We start from the raw sequence: 19,187 nt of genomic DNA, 5'->3' as shown, positions 1-19,187 counted from the left end.
CACCTGAGGTGGGGGCCAGGGTGACAGCCTGGTACAGGGTGAGCTCCTCAGTCCTGTGAGGAGGACGCTCATGTAGAGGAACAGCCTAGTGAGGAAGCTGAGGTCTGGCCAGGGTTAGAATGTTCTTCACAACAAAGGAGGGATGTGGTAGCTGAAGGAGGGGTATGTGGGAGAGCAAGACCCAGGTAATGCAGTGGAACCCCAGCATGGCCCAAAGGATGTTCAGGCAAGTGTGCAGTGTCAGAGCCTAGAAGATTGAGACCACGTAGCTGCCAGACTGGCCTGCCATGGGGAGTAATGCCCAAGCAAAAGGCCGAGGATTTTCCCAGAGCAGGGCATCATGAACTAAGCTAATCAGACCAAAGAAGGCATTGATTTCCAGGGATGACCTGATGAGGCCATGGAACCCTAATCAAATGACATGGGCATCTGTAGGTAGAATGTCCCAGGGTAGAGCCATCTCAATCAGGATAGAGTTGGGTATTTTCCATGTATACGCATACTCACACGCTTATATGTGATAGAGTTGGGTATTTCCCATGTGCACACAAACACACTTATATGTGATAGAGTTGGGTATTTCCCATGTGCACATAAACACACTTATATGTGATAGAGTTGGGTATTTCCCATGTGCACACAAACACACTTATATGTGATAGAGTTGGGTATTTCCCATGTGCACACAAACACACTTATATGTGATAGAGTTGGGTATTTCCCATATGCACACATACTCACACACTTATATGTGATACATATACAGCATTTCTGTAGCTGAAAAGAAAGTAATAACACGTTCATCACAACTGTTCTTTCTACACGAGAACTGATTACTCTTTGACCTTTGATTTCAGCAACCTGTGAAAGAGAGAGAGCTAGAAAGAGAGAGTGGGGACACCATAAGGAGTAGGGAGAGATTTGGAGCAGTGAGACATTTATTGTTTGGCTGAGGAGAAGGATGTGTTCTTTTGGAGATGCCAGTAAGGAGAGAAGGTTAGCTAGATTTTACTCAACCTCTCTGAGCTAGCAGATTTTAACCCCAGCCTTTGTATCTCAAGTCTTACTTATGAATAGAATGATAAAGATTTAGTTAAAGCTACCTTTAGTGGCAATGGCAGTGGCAGAGACAACACCTGCAGGAACAGAATCCCTACCAGGCTGTGGCCTAAGTGGCCAGGCCACTGCCAGAAAAGCTGATAACTGCAGAGTTGCAATTGCTGGCTGAAATAGCAGTAGATTAAGGCACAACCGATGAGCTGAAGATAAAACAGCAATTCAATAGTTTTGAAGGATTGCTACTGGGTTCTTTTTACAAATCTAGTATTACTCTAACTCCAAAGTAGGGGGAGACACAACAACAAAAAAGAGAAAATTATAAACCAACTTCCTTGGCCAAGCTGCCAAACTGTATTCTAAAAGTACATTTAAAAAATAGTTTTTAATGTTTATCTTATGTGTGTGAATGTTTTACCTGGTTGTATGTAGTAAGGAGCTGTGGTGGTCTGCGTTCCTGCCACCACATGTCACGGCTGCCTGGCTAGCTTATGCCCCGAAATAATTACACAAAAACTGTATTCTTTTAAACACTGCTTGGCCCATTAGTTTTAACCTCTTACTGGCTAGCTCTTACATATTGATCTAACCCATTTCTAATATTCTATGTAGCACCATGAGCTGGCTTACCAGGAAAGATCTTAACCTGTGTCTGTCTGGAGTGGGAGAATCATGGCAACTGCCTGACTTGGCTTCTTTCTCCCAGCATTCTGTTCTGTCTACTCCGCCTACCTAATTTTCTGTCCTATTAAAGAGCCAAGGCAGTCTCTTTATTTAACCAATGAAATTAACACAAAACAGAAGTCCCTCCCCCATCATTTTCCCTTTTTCTATTTAAACAAAAAAGAAAGGCTTTCACTTTAACCTAGGTAGATTACTTATAACAAAACAGTTATCAAGCAAGAATTACAGTTACAATATTTATATCTACTTTATCTTTTATCATAACTAAGGAAAACTATAACTATAACTAACCATTCTTCAACTCCATCAAAGACTCCAGAAGGATATGATATTACCTAAGCAAACAAGAAGTCCAAAGCTCTAGAAATGACAGAGACATCTTGCTGTCTGGACAGTCATCCAAAGTTCTTTTGTACTGTTGGGGCATCCATCTTCAGCCTACAGGCCATAGTATTCAGCAGACAATTCCATGAAGCAGGAAATTTCAGAGACAGTTCAGTCACTATCTGCTGTGTCTTGCAGAACGTCTTGCGAATTCTTTTATGAAGCAGGAACCCCGAAAGACCATCTCACCTTTAGGCAAGTTCAGCAGTCCTCTCTCTGAGGGTTCTCTGTGTCCAGTTTATGCATCAGTCCAGGCAAGAGCAGTTTCTTGCCCAAATGGCTATCAAACTCCATAAGGAGCCTCTTCGATGCCCATCTTCCTCTTGATGTAGATTGGTGCTGCCAGGAGCAGACATGTCTCATTGTCATGAAAAGCCCTAAATTATTAAAACATTTAAATGCCATATTCTGTAGCCTTTGAAAGATATGAAGAATGCCTATCTAACTAAAATATATCTCTGTATATCTAGAAAATCTAACTAACATGATTACAAGCTTGACTATTATTGATGACTATCCATCACCAACCTATATTTCCTAATTATACAGTACATATTTAAATGAACTACACAATCACAATACCTTAATCAAGATCAGAAATACATATACATATAACAAGATTGATCTTAAATTGGTATCAGTAAACCAAGATTTATATCAATCCAAATTATTTATATCTATATAATCTCCCCCTTTAAATGTAAAAGAACATTTATAAACAATATTTGGGAATATGGGCATAGTTATTTCTCTCCAAACTGCTTTGTGCTGAATGGGGGCACTGTTATTTAGGTCTTTCATGGGGTAACCTGTGTGCCTGGTTCATCTCAGTTGGCAGTTGAGTGAAGTAATTTTTTTGAGGGTGTTCACAGCAACCTTTCAGGAGGGTGTGGTCTATCATACCATATTGGGATAGAAGCAATCCACAGGGTCTCATCCTCTGTGAAAACAAAAGAAGACCCTCTCCAAACCATCATATCCTTAGACCCAAATTCTGAAATCATAATACCCTTATATCCATTCTGGTTTAGCTTGGCAGCCCATATAATGAAATGTCTCTCTGTACTTAGCTTCTTCACAGTCAAAAAGTTTAAAGAAAACACAATAATACAAAGAATCCAGACTCTCTGTGAATTTCCCATTTTTACGTGGCTTATTTTTACTGTATCACTTTACTTTATTCTGTTTCTTTAAAGACTTTACCTTTTTTAAAACCATTAACTTTATTCTCTCTCTATTTTTTTCTCTCTCCCATGCCTACATACACTCATCCAACATTGTGATCCATTTAGTGGTCTGAATCTGTCCTATTGTGAATCTGTAATTTTTTTTTTACTATCCAGGAGCATTTCTTAAAATGTTAAGCACTTCTTAAAAACTTAAGTTGCAGCATGTAGGGGTAATACAGTACTGCCTGTTTACTGCCAGTCTAAACCTTAACTGCGCTGTTGTTATGGTAATTATGATTGTTCCTGCCTGAGGTCAGCACAGTTCAGCAAGGAGCAGCTGCTCCCTCCTCAGATCCATTTGGTGCCCGGAGCTGCGCACAGTTCCAGGCACATAGCAAGTCCACATTGGAGCTGCCTTCAGCAGTTTAACTCTGAGACTGAACATGCGGCACAGAAACTCTTTTCATCCAAGTTACATCCAAATCTGACACGCAGAGCACTGCACAGCCTGGAAACACCTCTCTGTACGGTGGCAGGAATCTGCCATGCTCTTCCGCCTGCCTAAGCCTCATTCTGCCATCTGCCCAGATGCAGGCAGGGAGTGCTGAGCCATTGGCACGGTCTCAGAGCACTCTCCTTTCGATCCCAAGCGGGAACACAAACATCCAGTCCCATAAAAGCCATTGACATGCTTTAAAGCCAGAGTTTGCACTGGCATCACAGCACCAGGAAGCTGCGCTTTAAAATGACTCAGCTTTTTTTCTGCTGCTGTTGCTGAATCAGGAAATCTCTCTATGGCAGGCCACCAACAAACAGCAAAAATCTGTGTCAAACTCTGTTTTTTCTCTGTTTAAAATTAAGCTCTACTCAGGTTTTACGTGGAGTTTGTTACCATGTTGGGTGCCACTCTGTAGTAAGGAGCTGTGGTGGGCTGCGTTCCTGCTGCCCCAGGTCCCAGCCGCCTGGCTAGCTTACGCCCTGAAATAATTACACAAAAACTGTATTCTTTTAAACACTGCTTGGCCCATTAATTTTAACCTCTTATTGGCTAGCTCTTACATATTGATCTAACCCATTTCTAATATTCTGTGTAGCACCACGAACTAGCTTACCAGGAAAGATCTTAACCTGTGTCTGTCTGGAGTGGGAGAATCATGGCAACTGCCTGACTTGGCTTCTTTCTCCCAGCATTCTGTTCTGTCTACTCCGCCTACCTAATTTTCTGTCCTATTAAAGGGCCAAGGCAGTCTCTTTATTTAACCAATGAAATTAACACAAAGCTGAAGACTCTCCCCCATCAGTTGTATATATGTGCACCATGTGTGTACCTGGTGCCCACAGAGGTCAGAAGAGAGCATCAGAGCCCTTGAACTGGAGTTGCAGACAGTCGTGAGCTGCTATGTGGCTGCTGGGATCTGATCACAGGTCCTCTTCAAGAGTAGCAAGTGATCTTAACTGTGAAGACATCTCTCCAGTCCCCTAGCTATGCATGTTTATACCCATTGATTTGTACTGCTCTCAGCTTGAGTAGAAGAAGCCTCTTTTTGCAGTGGGTGGTGGTTAAATGCAGAGACCCCAGCTGTTGACAATGGCAAGAGTAAGTGGCAATCAGAACTCAGCCATGGATAGAATGTCTTTAACAAGCTCCTGGCGTACCTCCAACCCCATATCCAAGCCTCAGGGAGCAGTGTGGTAGAGGGGGGCAGGGTAGATTGTGGGTGTGCTGTAAAAGGCAAACTTTGGGAGGTTATGTGAGTGTTAACACACACAGACACACTGTACCTGTGGTTACCCACACAAGACCATCACAAGATCAAGCTACTCAAACATTCTAACATGAAGCAGGAACTGACTCCTGCTGTCTCACCCCCAGCTGAGGAGCTCATGACAGTTGATGGCTCCTGAGGGAGGGAAAGCCATTTTTCTAAGTGTGGTAAGTGGGTTTGGGTAGTTTACCCATGCCCCAGTGGATGACCCCATACAGGGGCACATAAGGGCAGAACTAATTAGAATCTGTACATCATTGACAAAACTCAGAGAATTTGGGCAGAGATGGAAGATCTGCTTGGGGGGTAAAGAAGGAGAGAAGATGGAATGGATACAGCTCATATATGCGAGAACGAGAACCAAGCACAGGTTATTCTAATTATCCTTGCTTACACACCATAACGAGATAAGAACCTACTGATGATATACAGGTGCAATACATTGTACACATGTATAAAGGTCTTTAAGATATACAGCATTTCAATTAGACAAGAATACATTTTTTTAAATCTTTGAAAGTTTGTTCATGAGCTTGCGTGTAGGGGTTGTAGACTCAAACATAGCTTTTTGGAAGCTGGAGGACAGCTTCTGGGTCCCTCCCAGCTTGTGTGAAGTAGTGGCTTGTATCTTACGTTTTCTAGTGATTTGGTGGAGTCTGTGTGGCACTTTCATCGTGGGACTTTCACCTGATCTGAGAAGCCACGGCACTGAGCCACTTACTTGATGATCCATCAGTTGGGGTTTATCCAGCTCTGCCAATCAGAGTCCCCCTCCCCACCATGAGCCTCTCTGCAGCTGTCTCCCATGACTAGAGCGCTCCCATGACACCTGCTCCCAGCTGCTCCTCATCAGTCCCCTGCCCGCACCCCCAGGACTCAGAGGAAGTAGAACTCTACCTTCCTGGGAAGTCACATGACACCATTTTTGCTTTGTTTTATTGGTCAGAGCAGGGCAACCTAGCTTTAGTGAAGGGGCTTCAACCCCACTCATGGGTAAGAGGCACATGGGACAATGCTGATTCCCTGCTTCAAGACTGCCATGCTGTCTTGTACCATTTCTTCCTTCACCTGATTTCCTCCTCTGTTCCTCTTCAGTTCCTCTTTGCTTCCTCCTGTCTCACCCATAATATTTGATTTGGGCATTCTAGCAGACACTGTGAAACTGTATCTTTACTACAACCCCATGGTAAATGCAGATTTACCATGAAGGGGGCTCCAGCTGTCAATCCCAAAGATCTGAAGAGAAATACCACTGTCACAAATCATCATGGCTAAATGAATTAAAGCAAGCAGTTAATTAAAGCAAACTTTTTAAATTTACGTATAGGGCTGCCTTCCCCTAAGGTGGGGCTCAAGAGATCAACATTGAACATGGGGGAGATAAGGTGTTTATAGCTCATGGATAAGGGGTCTCCAAATGGGGGTTTGGTGGGAAAACCAGGTGTGGTTATAGGGGAAGAACACAAGCATAACAAGTTAGTCATAATGGCCTCCTGAGCCAAGACATGATTGCAAGGTGGTCATAGCAACCTTTTGAAAGAAAGGTGGGATTGCACGATGGTTATAAACAACTGTATGAAGCAAAGATATGGTTATTGCTTCCTGGAACAGGCAGTACAGAACCATTCGTAGTTAAGGTTACAGGTGGGGCATAGCCTAAGCCTTGAGAAACAGAAGTTTAATCATAAACGTAATGGACACAGGCTGGCTCATCACAGCATCAGGGTCCTCCCTTGAGCAGACCGAATGATTATGGAAACGACCCTGGCTGTTGTGCTTCCATGGTTAAATGACGGTGCTATCTAAGATGTTCTAACTGCTGTCAGTCAACTTGTCCTCCTCCACCCTGACGTCACTTCTCCTGGGTCAGGTGGCATTAGAAAAGATGCCAGCATCTTGAGCATCCACACAGAAGGAAGTGAAGTTAGGGACATATTTAGTTGGGGATTAGTGATATAGGCTTAGTGTAGTAAGTGCTCCTGGCTTAATACTAGCTGCAAGGACTAATCCCATTGCATACTGTTGAGCTCCTTTGAACTGAGGCATGAGGCTAGAGGTTTGACTCTGGAGCTCACACACTTGACTCTGGAAAGATGTGGGAGGAGGCAACGTTTTCAACATATTGAACCAGAAAAACACGTGCCTGAAAGGTTTTAGGAATATGAGAAAAAATGTTTGAAATAGAAAACAAGACTCTCAGAGTCTGCCAGATTGTAGTAATAGGAGCGGCAGGGCTGCGTCCCCAACACCCCAGCCGCCTGCTCGGCTAGCTTATGCCCCGAAATAATTACACAGACACTGTATTCTTTTAATCACTGCTTGGCCCTTAGCTCTAGCCCTTACTGGCTAATTCTGATATCCCAATCAACCCATCTCTAATAATCTGTGAGCACCGGTCTTACCGGGAAGATTCTAGGTCGGAGCATCATTGCGTGTGTCTGCCCAGGAGCCAGGAGCATGGCGTCTCTCCTGAGGCGTCTGCTCCCGAGAGGAGAGCTCTCAGGTCTGACCTCACTTCCTCTTCCTCCCAGCGTTTTGTTCTGTTTACTCCTCCCACCTATCTCCTAACCAATGAAATGGACCAAGGCAGTTCCTTTATTAGCCAATGACCTTCCTCCATCATTTCCCCTTTTTCGGTTTAAAAAAAAAAAAAAAAGGCTTTAACTTTAACATAGCAAAATTACATATAACGAAACAGTTATCAAGTAAAAGTTACAATAATCTTTATCATAACTAAGGAAAACTATAACTATAACTAACTATTCTTAACTCCATCAAAGACTCCAGAAAGATACAATACTACCTAAGCAAACAAGAAAAAAGGAACTTTTAAACTCTAGAAATGACAGAGACATCTCGCTGCCTAGACAGTCACCCAAAGTTCCTCTGTACCGTTGGGGCATCCATCTTCAGCCTTCAGGCCCATGATATCCAGCAGACATTTCCATAAAGCAGGAAATTTCAAAGGCAGTCACTATCTGCTTGTCCTGAAGAATGTCTTGCAGACTCTTTCATGAATCAGGAACCCCGAAAGGTCATCTCACCTTAGGCAAGTTCAGTAGTCCTCTCTCTGCGGGTTCTCTGTGTCCAGTTTATGCAATAGTCCAGGCAAGAGCAGTTTCTTCCCCAATTGGCTATCAAACTCCATAACGATCCTCTTCGATGCCCATCTTCTTCCTGAAGTAGATTGGTGCTGCCAGGAGCAAAGTGTCTCATTGTCATGAAAAGTCCTCAGTTATTAAAACATTAAATGTCCTATTCTGTAATCTTTGAAAGACATGAAGATGTCTATCTAAAATATATCTGTATATATCTAGAAAATCTAACTAACATGACTACAAGCTTTACTATTATCGATGATTTTCCATTAACAACCTATATTTTTTAATTATACAGTACATATTTAAATGAACTACACAATCACAATACCTTAATCAATAGCAGAATATGCATATACATATAACAAAATTGACCTTAAAATCCATACCAATGCAAATTATTCATACTTATATCATTTCCCCCTTTAAATGTAAAAGAACATTTATAAACAATATTTTGGGAACATGGGCACAGTTTTTTCTCTCCAAACTGCTTCCTGCTGAATGGGGGTGTCATTAATCAGGTCTTTCATGGTATAACCTGTGTGCCAGGGTCATCTCAGTTGGCAGTTGAGCGAAGCAATTTTCTGAAGGTGTTCACACCAACCCCTCAGGAGGGCGTGGTCCATCATACCAAATCGGGATAAATGCAATCCACAAGGTCTGATCCTCTGTGAAAACAAAAGCAGAATCTCTTTTCCAAAGTATCATATCCTTAGATCCAAATTTTGAAATCATACCCTCATGATATCCGTTCTGGTTCCACTTGTCAGCCCATATAATGAAATGTCTCTCTGCACTCAGCTCCTTCACAGTCAAAAATTTTAAAGAAAACACAATGTACATAATCCAGACTCTCTGTGAATTTTCCATTTTTACGTGGCTTATTTTTATTTCTTTTAATCTCTTAACTATCTGTACTCTGTCTCTTTAAAGACTTTACCTTTTATTTTTTTTAAAACCATTAACTTTATTCTCTATATTCTTTTTCTTCTCTCTCCCAAGCCTACGTACATTCATCCAACAGTGTGACTCATTTAGTGGTCTGAATCTGTCCTATTGTGAATCTGCAATTTTTTACTATCCAGGAGCAGTTTTGATTTGCGCCTTTAAATCACTAGGCGCTTAAGAATCTAAGCTGTGACATTCCTAGGTTAACTTTTTGCTTTTTGAGCGCCTATCTTTGACCTGGAATAACCCTGTAGACCAGGCTGTCTTTGAACTCTCAGAGATCCGCCTTTCTCTGCCTCCCAGGCATTGGGATTAAAGGTGTTTGCTACTACACCTTGAACTCACAGAGATCTGTTTGTCTCTGCCTTTTAGGCACTGGGATTAAAGGTGTGTGCTACCACACCTTGAAGTCACAGAGGTTTACTTTAAGAATTTTAACTTTTAGTCTGCATATATTTTAACACTGTAAATCATTTAAAATTTTTCTTTGTCTTTGAATCTCTCTTTACTGTGTATCTCTCTTTTTCTGACCACAAGAGCCTTTAAATTACTGAGCAATATCAGTAGGACTAAAGGCGTGGCTTTGCCAGCTAGATTTAGTCCGTTCCTTAGCTTTCTGCCATTCCAACCTTGTGGCTGAGGTACCGACCAGAGCCGCATTCAGCGCCACAAGTCTACAGTGTTTCAAGGTCCCTGCCAGCAAGCGAGCTTCAGCAGCCTGTGCTTGCAAACCGCATGAACCGCCTGCATAAAAGAGTCAGAGTCTGCCCTGGCAGGACAGCCCAGAAAGCTGGCATTTTAAACGGCACAGCCTTTTTCCTGCTACGGCTGAAAACCGAAAAGCATGTGTTCAGCTTTTCATCAACACCGTTTAAGTGTTTTGTGGCAGGACCTCTTAAGAGCTGCAGGGTTTTGCAGCTGAAGCTGAGTCAGGAAGCCTCTCTTAGATGAGAGCTCTTGCTTGCCTCTAGCAAGCAGAGTAGAACCGAGAAATTGGTGCTACCAAGAAACCAGGCACAATGCTTTCATTTTGTTCTAGAATTACTTCCTAAGCTGTCTCAGGCTTTATGTGGAAGCAGTTGTCCACGTGGGCGCCATTTGAAGTAATAGGCGGCGGCGGGGCTGCGTCCCCAACACCCCAGCCGCCTGCTCGGCTAGCTTATGCCCCGAAATAATTACACAGACACTGTATTCTTTTAATCACTGCTTGGCCCTTAGCTCTAGCCCTTACTGGCTAATTCTGATATCCCAATCAACCCATCTCTAATAATCTGTGAGCACCGGTCTTACCGGGAAGATTCTAGGTCGGAGCATCATTGCGTGTGTCTGCCCAGGAGCCAGGAGCATGGCGTCTCTCCTGAGGCGTCTGCTCCCGAGAGGAGAGCTCTCAGGTCTGACCTCACTTCCTCTTCCTCCCAGCGTTTTGTTCTGTTTACTCCTCCCACCTATCTCCTAACCAATGAAATGGACCAAGGCAGTTCCTTTATTAGCCAATGACCTTCCTCCATCACCAGATAGCTCAGCAGGTAAAAAGTGCTGCTTGCCGACCCTAAAACATCCGGTTCAATTTCTGGGACAAAAAAGGGAAAACGAGAGCTGACTCCTGAAGGTTCAAGAGAAGCAACAATTATTTAAAAGGGAAACAAATCTCCCCATGTTACACACCGTGTGTGTGTGTGTGTGTGTGTGTGTGTGTGTGAGTTTTGCTGGGGACAGAAGCCAGTCCCTCAAAAATGCTAGACTCTACCAGCAAGTTGTGCCTGCAGCCAGAAAAAGGTGTTTTTCAATGGAACTAACTACTACTATTTTTATTATTGCTTATGTGTATGACGTGTATGTAACTGTGTGTGTGAGAGAGTGTGTAACAGTGTAAATGAAAGTGGACATCAGAAGATGATGCTCTGGCGCTGATTTCTCAGCCTGCTGTGTGGGTGTTACAGGGATTGAACTCACACTGTCTGCCAGGCTTGCACAACAAACACCTTTATCCCTGGCAAGGACTTTCACCCCCAAGGAACCATCTCGTAAACACTCCATAAGTCAGTTCTAACGGAAGCTTGGTTGGGAGTTCTTCACAGGTAAGAGCAGAGTGAAGGGACCACAGAGATGGCTCAGTGTTGAGAGCATGCGCTTCTCTTATGAAGGACTCAAGTGTCATAACGAGCACCCACTTTCGGCCTCCAGATACACACACACACACACACTCACATACACACACACACACTATATCTTTAAAAAGTTGATGGTGAACTCTGTTCTTACTTGAGATATTTTCTCCTCTATTTCTAAGCATTTTTCAAATGAGCCTCCAGTAAGGGGTGCTGTCTCTTCTCTTTCTCAGTTCTGTAGCACTACAGGATAGATACATTTCCCCTGATCCACAATTGTCATGATTTTCACACTTCTCCTCCTTTTGCTGTTAGTAGAAGATTCATAATCTGTCGTGATGTGAGATTTTCCTCTGTATGCTATGATTAACATTAATGAATAAAGAAACTGCTTTGGACCTTTAGCAGGGCAGAACTTAGGTAAGCAGGGAAGACAGAACTGAATCCTGGGAAAAAGAAGAGCAGAGTCAGAGAGAAGCCATGAAGTCCTGCCAGAGACTGATGTCGGAACTTTAGCTAGTAAGCAACAGCCATGTGGTGACACACAGATTAATAGAAATGGGTTAAATTAATATGTAAGAGTTAGCCAATAATGAGCTAGAGCTAATGGGCCAAGCAGTATTTAAATAATATGGTTTCTGTGTGATTATTTCAGTTCTGAGCTGCCAGGACAAACAAACATCCCCTTACAACACAGTTGTTATCTGAGAATTTATACAGAGGACCAAGAGCAGATGGGGATAACATATTGAGTCCTCTGAACAGACAGGGACATCTGAACACAGAGAGCTGTGAACAGACATGAACATCTGCATACCGAAGGCTGTGAACTGACGTAAACATTAGCATACAGAGGGGTGTGAAAAGATATGAATATCTGCATACAGAGGGCTGTGAACAGATGTGAACATTTGCGTACAGAGGGTTATGAACAGACGTGAACATTTGTATGCAGAGGTCTGTGAAGAGACGTGAACATCTGCATGCAGAGGGCTTTTAACAGGTGTGAACACCTGCAGATATCAGAGGAGTTATTCAGAATCTGAAACATCAAAACTCACATGATCTTTTTATTAGGAGGAACTAGAGTCTTCATAGGAATAAATGAGAACCCCGGAAGTTGAGGTCACAGGGTCTTACACTGAGAAGGGGTCAAAAGGCTTAAGGGCATTACGTTTGAAGAGATGCTCCGGTGAGGGAAAGAGAATAAGCAAATTCTGCAATTCTGTTGTGGGAGCAGCCAGAATCTTAGTGGCTAAGACTTGACTGCTGTCAGCCAATCTAGAGTATCCTTGGACTCACAGAAGGAAGTCTCAAATTATCCAAGACCAGGAGCTTCCTGCAGCTCAACATTGTCATATCCAGGGAGACAGATCTGTAAGACACAAGGGTAAGGATGGAGATGCTGGGCTTCAGCCACCGTAGGAACCAGATCCTTCAGCAAATGGAAAGGGATGGGAAGATTTTCACATCCCCGGGCAAGCAGGGAAACCAGAAGTGATGGGTGGGCTGGGCTCAGCTCGCGCCTTCTAATTTATACCACTTTATACCTGTTAACTCAGTGTGGTGACCACGGCAGCTCACATGCTCCTCCTCTGAGTTGGGTCAGGTGCTCCCTGCTCCTGTGTCCTTTCTTTTCCCACTGCTCCCCTCAGACTTGCAGGCTTCCCTTTGCCCACTGCCTCCCTCCTATCCTCTCTTTCCCATTTGCACCTCCATGACTGCCCAGGCCTTGGAAAGAACTGATGCTCAGATTGCTGTTTAACTTTTGTGGAAATGCAATTGGGGACGTTTAGCACTTACGTCATTTTTTACAGATGTCTTTGCAGTCACTTTCACTATGGAAATTGTTAAGGTTCCCCATGCAACCACCATAGACGAATTCAGTACAGCGCCCAGTTTCTTTATTATAATACCAGCGTGGATCGTAAGCCAAGCAGAGACCACTATCTTTTGGCAGACTGCATACATCTGTGGGGAAAAAAATGGAAGACAGATGTTTGGATGCCTGTCTCCCCAGGAACAACCCCGCCCCCTTCCTCTGTCCATGCTCTCTTTGTCTAGGTCAGAGTTGTGCTTCTGGTTCCCTGGGAATCTGACCAGTCACTTCAGCCTCTCTGGTCTTCTTTTTCTCAGCTGCAGGAAGACAAAACAAAGAACCACCTTTCTGGTCGGGACAGGACCATCCCAGGAGCAGACATGGCCATTGTGTCTCCTCAACATCAGAATGATGACTGCTTGATGACTTGGCCTCATACACGGCAAGGATGGCTGTCTCTTTCCTTTCTGCCAGGAATGGCCACCATCTAAGTAAAAATATCTCCAGTCCACTAGACGTCAGAGGAGCTGATGCACTGGCTCAGAACAGTTATCTTCCAACCCCAAAGTCCATACCTCCCACTCCACAGCTTCTCTCTTTTGCTGCTCTTAACGCTCATCCTTTCAAATTGTACTTGACAGTCAGCCTACTCCCCAGTCTCCGTGCCTTCCACACCTGCTCAATGCCCGAGCTGCTCTGGATTTCAAGGCACACTCCTATTCATTATTCAAAACCCTTCCAGTAACCAGGTGTGGTGGCATTTGCCTGATGTCCCAGCACTTGGGAAGCGGAGGCAGGAGGATTGCAGCGATTTCAAGGTTGCCCTGAGCTATACAGAAGACCACGCCTACAATATCTAAACATTCCCAGCATCATTGCCTTTCTGATGTCTCCTGGGTCCATGCTTTACCCCTTGATTTTAATGCAATTGTTTTATGTCTGTGATGAAGATTTATCGTGGATTCATCCATATTTTCTGACTGCAGTAAAACTGAGTTCTTCATGAACAAATACTGTACCTTAGCCCTGTGCAGCAATTCTGAGCAGATCTTTGGCAAAAAATGGATGTTTCAGGAATGTTCTCAGAAATAAATAAACAAATAAAGGAAGGAAGAATGGAAGGAAGGAAGGAAGGAAGGAAGGAAGGAAGGAAGGAAGGAAGAAAGGAAGAAAGGAAGAAAGGAAAAAGGAAGACAGGATGGAAGGACGCAAGGAAGGAATTAAGGAAAGAAGAAAAAAAGGAAAGAAGGAAGGAAGGAAGGAAGGAAGGAAGGAAGGAAAGAGAGAAAGATCCCAAACTTAAGAACTTATTGAACAACTGATTTCACCACTGAAAAATTCCATTACAATCACACAAGTTTAGCTATTAAAGTCTGGCCATGGGTCTTAGCCTTTGACACATGTTGACATTTCCTCTGGTGTGGCAGCCCTCTTTCTGTTCTCCTTGTGCAGGTAGAGGGCATGAGACTTGGAGAGATGAAGCCACTCCCTGATGTCACACACCAGTGAGGGAGTTAAGTGTAGATGAATCACCAGATATGGTGGTGCACCTCTTAGAACCCCAGACACCCAAAGGCTAAGGTAGGAGGATGTCAAGGTTGAGGTCAGCCTTAATTCCCTGATTCAGGAACCAGAACCTGAGTAGACCACAGTTGGGGGTTAGGATCACAGGGAGGAGGATCACGTCCGGATGTCCGAGTGCACATCCTCAACCATCTCCACCTTCTCCACCTCCCAGTGTTTCCACGCTTGATCACATGCCTCCTAGCACAGTGTTTTCCCATGAGCTACTTGCTGGCGTCTGTGTTTACCTGCACACTACCCATCCTTCAGATTCCAAGTCCTATATGGCTTTCCCAGGAAAATCTTTGGTGGCCTCATTTAGGAGCCCAACCTGGGTGTCACGGGAACCCATAAATATTTGCTGATAGAATTATGGGCGAGTAGTTTTGAGGGTCTTGTCTGGAGCTCAAGGATGTGAGCAGAGAGAAAAGAGTATAGGAGGCTAACGCGATGAGGGAGGCGTCCTAGGTTTTATGTTAGTCCGAGACCTGGACAAACAAGCCCAGAAACTCCCGACATCTGTCTCAATTTATGAACAGCCAGACGTGTTTTTGCTGTTTGATGAGACTTTGGTAGCTACTTGCATCTCAGAACAGCACCTGAGAGTAGCTAAGGGGTCACATGACTCAGTAACAATATGCCTCATATTAAAGGGCTAACTGAGGTTCAAAATGGAAAGGCCAGGTCTAGATAAAGATCTCACTAAGATCACTTACTACCCCTTCAGAAGACCTGGGCTCAGTTCCCATTACCCACATGGCAGCTCCCAACTATTTATATCACCAGTTCCAGGGACTATGATGCCCTCTTCTTTCCTCCAGAGGCACTGTATGCATTTGGTGGCCATGCATCATACATTGAACCAAAATGTTCACTCACATAAAAATGTTCTTTCTTAAACAAGAAAAGGGATGTTGTTTCCTTCATATACTGAAATGGAAGAAAAAGGAAAAAGCACAGTCTCTCTGTCCATCACTGTCAAAATCTGCACCAATCAGATGTCAAGATAATCATGGTCAAACTCTAACCCTCAGTGGTCCAGGAGCTGACATGGCAGTACCAGCATAGGAAGGAAGGAGTGTACCCAGAAGGCATGGCAGTGCCAAAATAGCAGAGTACAAGCAATTCAGCAAACTGGACAGTTACCTATTTTGGGGTCCATGCATATTTTTTCACAGAGAAACCAGCAGCACTTTTTCTTTCTTGGACAGTCTCTGTGCCGTGAACAGTCTTTTGTTCTTTCATATCTACACTTCACTTTGTATCTTGGGCACACTCCTCCTATAGGAAAATAGAAGATGTAGTCCCCTGAGCAGGTGAAGGAGATATTGTTCTCCCTTCCTAGTTCCAGAGTGTCACTGCAGAGTGAGGAAGCTTGTTGGCCCCTCACCTGTCACTAGGAGAGGCAACCCTCAGGGGCTCAGGTTTTCACAGCACTGGCCCCATCGCCCCCTGCATCAACTCAGCACCTAATCCCCAGAACCTTCTCCAGCCCTCTCTCCACCCCTACAGGATTCCCCAGAGAGGGACCTGCTCCTTTGGGACTGTTCTGATCATTTGGTTTTTGCCTTCGTTGGCCCCTGTAGCTCAGTGTTTGCTTAGATTGTCATCTTGAAGGCTAATGGAACAAAGTTTGAGAAGCCTTGGTCAAGATGCCTGGGCTAAAAGAACAGTGATGAATACTGATAAAGGACTTCCAGTGATTAATATTGATAAAGTGTCCCATGGAGCGAGCAGAGGCGTCCAGAGCATGTGAGGCTCTGTGGACTTGTGCAGGCCACACAGCTCTCAAGGAGTGGACCCAGAATTTGCTCCTGTCACACGGCCTCCTGATCACTCACTTCCCCCACGACCTTCAAGTGCTCAGTGTGTTTTAGCTGGTAAGGAGGAAATCTCCCTGCTTCACCATCTGAAGGGACCCTGGAGGCTGTTCTTCAGCACACAGGTAAGGTCCTGTGAATACAGGAAAACTTTGGGGAGCTGCAGTGGGCAGGCGAGGCAGCTGCTGGGGTGCTGCTAGGGAGAGGCTCATCCTAAGTGGAGATCCTTTTGTCTACTTAATTCCCAATGTCCATTCAATGCACACCAGTCCTGAAGTGCATGAAGAATTCCTTATAAAGCTAGGGAGTCCGCTGTCACAGACAGAGACCCCTGTGTGACCCAGGGCACCTCTCCAGGATGACGGGGAAACAGTGACCCCAAACATCTCACTCCCACCAGGGTCTGGGACTGGGATGGGGAAACCCTCTCATCTGCAGTGTGTTTTGTTCTTTGACCCCATCAATCTAATTCTCTCCATATTAAGAACTGTACCACAGTACTTACTGAGAAAGAACCCCTCAGCCAGCTCAGGTTCCTGGATGCCCCACAAGAAGATGAAGAGGACCAGGAATGGCACAAGTTCCCAGAGTCTCATCCTAAGAAGCAGTTGTCTGGACAGAGGCATTAAGCTGGGTGGAACTGGTCAGTGGCTCCGGCTTCTGCTCTGAGGCTCTGTGCCCCAACCGTCAAGGAAACAACTCTGGACATGAGCCAGTCATGTTCCCTTTCGGAGGCCATCCGTGGCCTAGCTGTCTCCACAGTAACACTGTGGAGGAAAGGCCTCTGACTCTCCGGTCTGGACCTCTGCAAGCTGAGGTCTCTGGCTCTCTGGCCTACTGGGGAGAAGGGTGTACTTGCTTAGGGTCTCCTAGAATCTCTTAGCAACGTTATGTGATTCCAGAACCTTCCTTTTTCCAGGGGTAAATTGGTGTTTGGGAATATCCTACCCCTTTTGCTCTGTGATTGCTCTCTTCTTTCTTTCATTCATTCATTCATTCATTCTTTCTTTCTTTTTTCCTTCTTTCTTTTTCTTTTCTTTCTTTCTTTTTTTCGGTTTTTAGAGACAGGCTTTCTCTGTAGCTTTTGGAGCCTTGAAGCCTGTCCTGGAACTAGCTCTTGTAGACCAAGCTGGCCTTGATCTCACAGAGATCTGCCTGCCTCTGCCTCCTGAGTGCTGGGATAAAGACGTATGCCACCACCACCTAGCAATGCTTTCTTTCCTTTGCCTCCTTTCCCCCATCCTTCCTTTTTCCTACAAATACTCTTCTCCACCCCTCTCTCTTTTGAGACAGGATCCTATCTATCCCAGGGTGGTCTCGGACTTCGTATGAAGCAGACGACTTCTGCTCCTTCTGCATCCACCTCCCCAGTGTTGAGATTACAGACCTGCCTCACGTCCCCCGGTTTACATGGTACTGGGCTGGGGCTGGGGGCTTCAGGCATGCTAGGCCAGCATTAGATCAATCGAGCTGCATCCTGCCTTGGCTGCATCTTGTCTCCCTCTCTGGCCTAATTATCTGTGGTTTTCCCCTATGTGTCCTTTTCTCCTTTTCAATGACTCTGCCTGAGTCTCTCTCTCCTTCCCTTTCAGCTCCCTACCTTGTCCTAGCTGGCCTTGAATTTGTAATCCTCCTGCCTTCTGAGTATCTGTTATTACAGCCCTGAGCCATGATGCCAAACTTCTGCCCTGGGTATGCCTTCTATGTGGAATAATGCAGTACTGTGTGTGAAGCTGGGGACGGGTCAGAAGGCAGTGTCCAGGGCTGCTTTTCCTCTTCCACCGTGCTTGAGGTAGTCTCCTCACAGTTTGTTGCTGTACCGTGTATTCTGGGGCAGCTTGCCCATCAGGCTCTAGGGTATTTGCTTTTTACTGGTCTCTCTGTGGTAGAGCTGGCTTTAACAGTTGCTTGCATTGTTCCAACTTCCCATGGATTTGCGGTCTTCACCTTAGGTCCCCATGGCGAGTGCTCTCCCTGCTACCTTCTGACTCCATTTCTGCAGGTATGTCATCCACAGATACCAGGCAAAGAATGTCTAGTCAGTTTTAAGATCTTTGTTCCTTATGGGGATCACTGTTAATAATACGTGGTGTAGGCTTCCAAGTTGCCAAGGGAATAGATCTGATGTTCTCACTACAAACATTGATATCTGAGCCAAGGTTGTGTTATCTTGAATTGTCCCATGATGCACACTCCTCACATTCCATTCTACTCCATAAAAGGCATAATCGTCAGTTGCCCAGTAAAATTTAAAACCAAAAGGGTAGTGTGTAAGATGCTCAGGAAGAGCGAGGTCACAAGTAAATATGAAAGCAAATGCTGAGAAGTGAGGACTCTGAGGAAAAGAAATGGGGGGGGGGAAGAAAGGTGAACTACATCTAATTAAAACCATGCATAAGGACAATATTATCCAAAACACTGAAAGTTAATATATGGAAACTGTCAGTAGGACTTAAAAAGTAAGTTTATTGGTGGCACTCCAGACACATTCTTTTACTTGGAATCCTAATTCTAGGCTGGATAGCTAAAATCACAGTGGGATACCATAGGCCATCCCTGAGTGAGACAAACCTCGAAACCCTCAGCCTTTATTCTCTCTTCTCTAGTCCCCACACCATGCATGTGTGCGTGTGTGCGCGTGTGTGCATGTGTGTTTATGTGTGTGCACATGTTGGAAGTCAGAGGACATCCTTGGGTGTTGTTCCTCAGGCGACACCCACCTTTATTTATTTTTTTATTCATTTTTAGTGAGCCTTTTCTGATGTGGAA

The 19,187-nt window shown here is 44.5% G+C and overlaps 1 protein-coding gene across 2 annotated transcripts; it reads right to left on the bottom strand.

The window, feature by feature from the left end:
• Positions 1-13,020: 13,020 nt before the first annotated feature.
• Positions 13,021-17,044, bottom strand: LOC142845170 (WAP four-disulfide core domain protein 6A-like). Of its 2 annotated transcripts, XM_075963934.1 has the most exons (3): positions 16,924-17,044; positions 15,745-15,876; positions 13,021-13,187 (listed from the first exon to the last, which is right to left on the bottom strand). In XM_075963934.1, exons 1-3 carry the CDS (start codon positions 17,042-17,044, stop codon positions 13,021-13,023), a joined length of 420 nt encoding a protein of 139 aa, XP_075820049.1. The 2 variants fall into 2 exon arrangements, 1 of the variants encoding a protein (XP_075820049.1); XR_012909807.1 differs by lacking the exon at positions 13,021-13,187 and having other exon boundaries at positions 15,765-15,879; positions 16,924-16,978.
• Between the last annotated feature and the right edge of the window lie 2,143 nt (positions 17,045-19,187).

The sequence above is a fragment of the Microtus pennsylvanicus genome, chromosome 2 (assembly GCF_037038515.1).
Source record: "Microtus pennsylvanicus isolate mMicPen1 chromosome 2, mMicPen1.hap1, whole genome shotgun sequence".
In the NCBI taxonomy this organism is placed as follows: Eukaryota; Metazoa; Chordata; class Mammalia; order Rodentia; family Cricetidae; genus Microtus; species Microtus pennsylvanicus.
Note: the sequence above shows the minus strand (reverse complement) of the source record. Positions and strands in the feature narration are given on the sequence as shown.

Excerpts from the sequence above, each read along its gene's own strand:
- LOC142845170 (XM_075963934.1), bottom strand. The coding sequence starts at position 17,044 with ATGCCTCTGTCCAGACAACTGCTTCTTAGGATGAGACTCTGGGAACTT. Across the intron at positions 15,877-16,923 it reads GGCTGAGGGGTTCTTTCTCA|GAGTGTGCCCAAGATACAAA; the intron begins GTAAGTACTGTG and ends TTCCTATAGGAG. Across the intron at positions 13,188-15,744 it reads ATGCATGGACCCCAAAATAG|ATGTATGCAGTCTGCCAAAA; the intron begins GTAACTGTCCAG and ends TTTTCCCCACAG.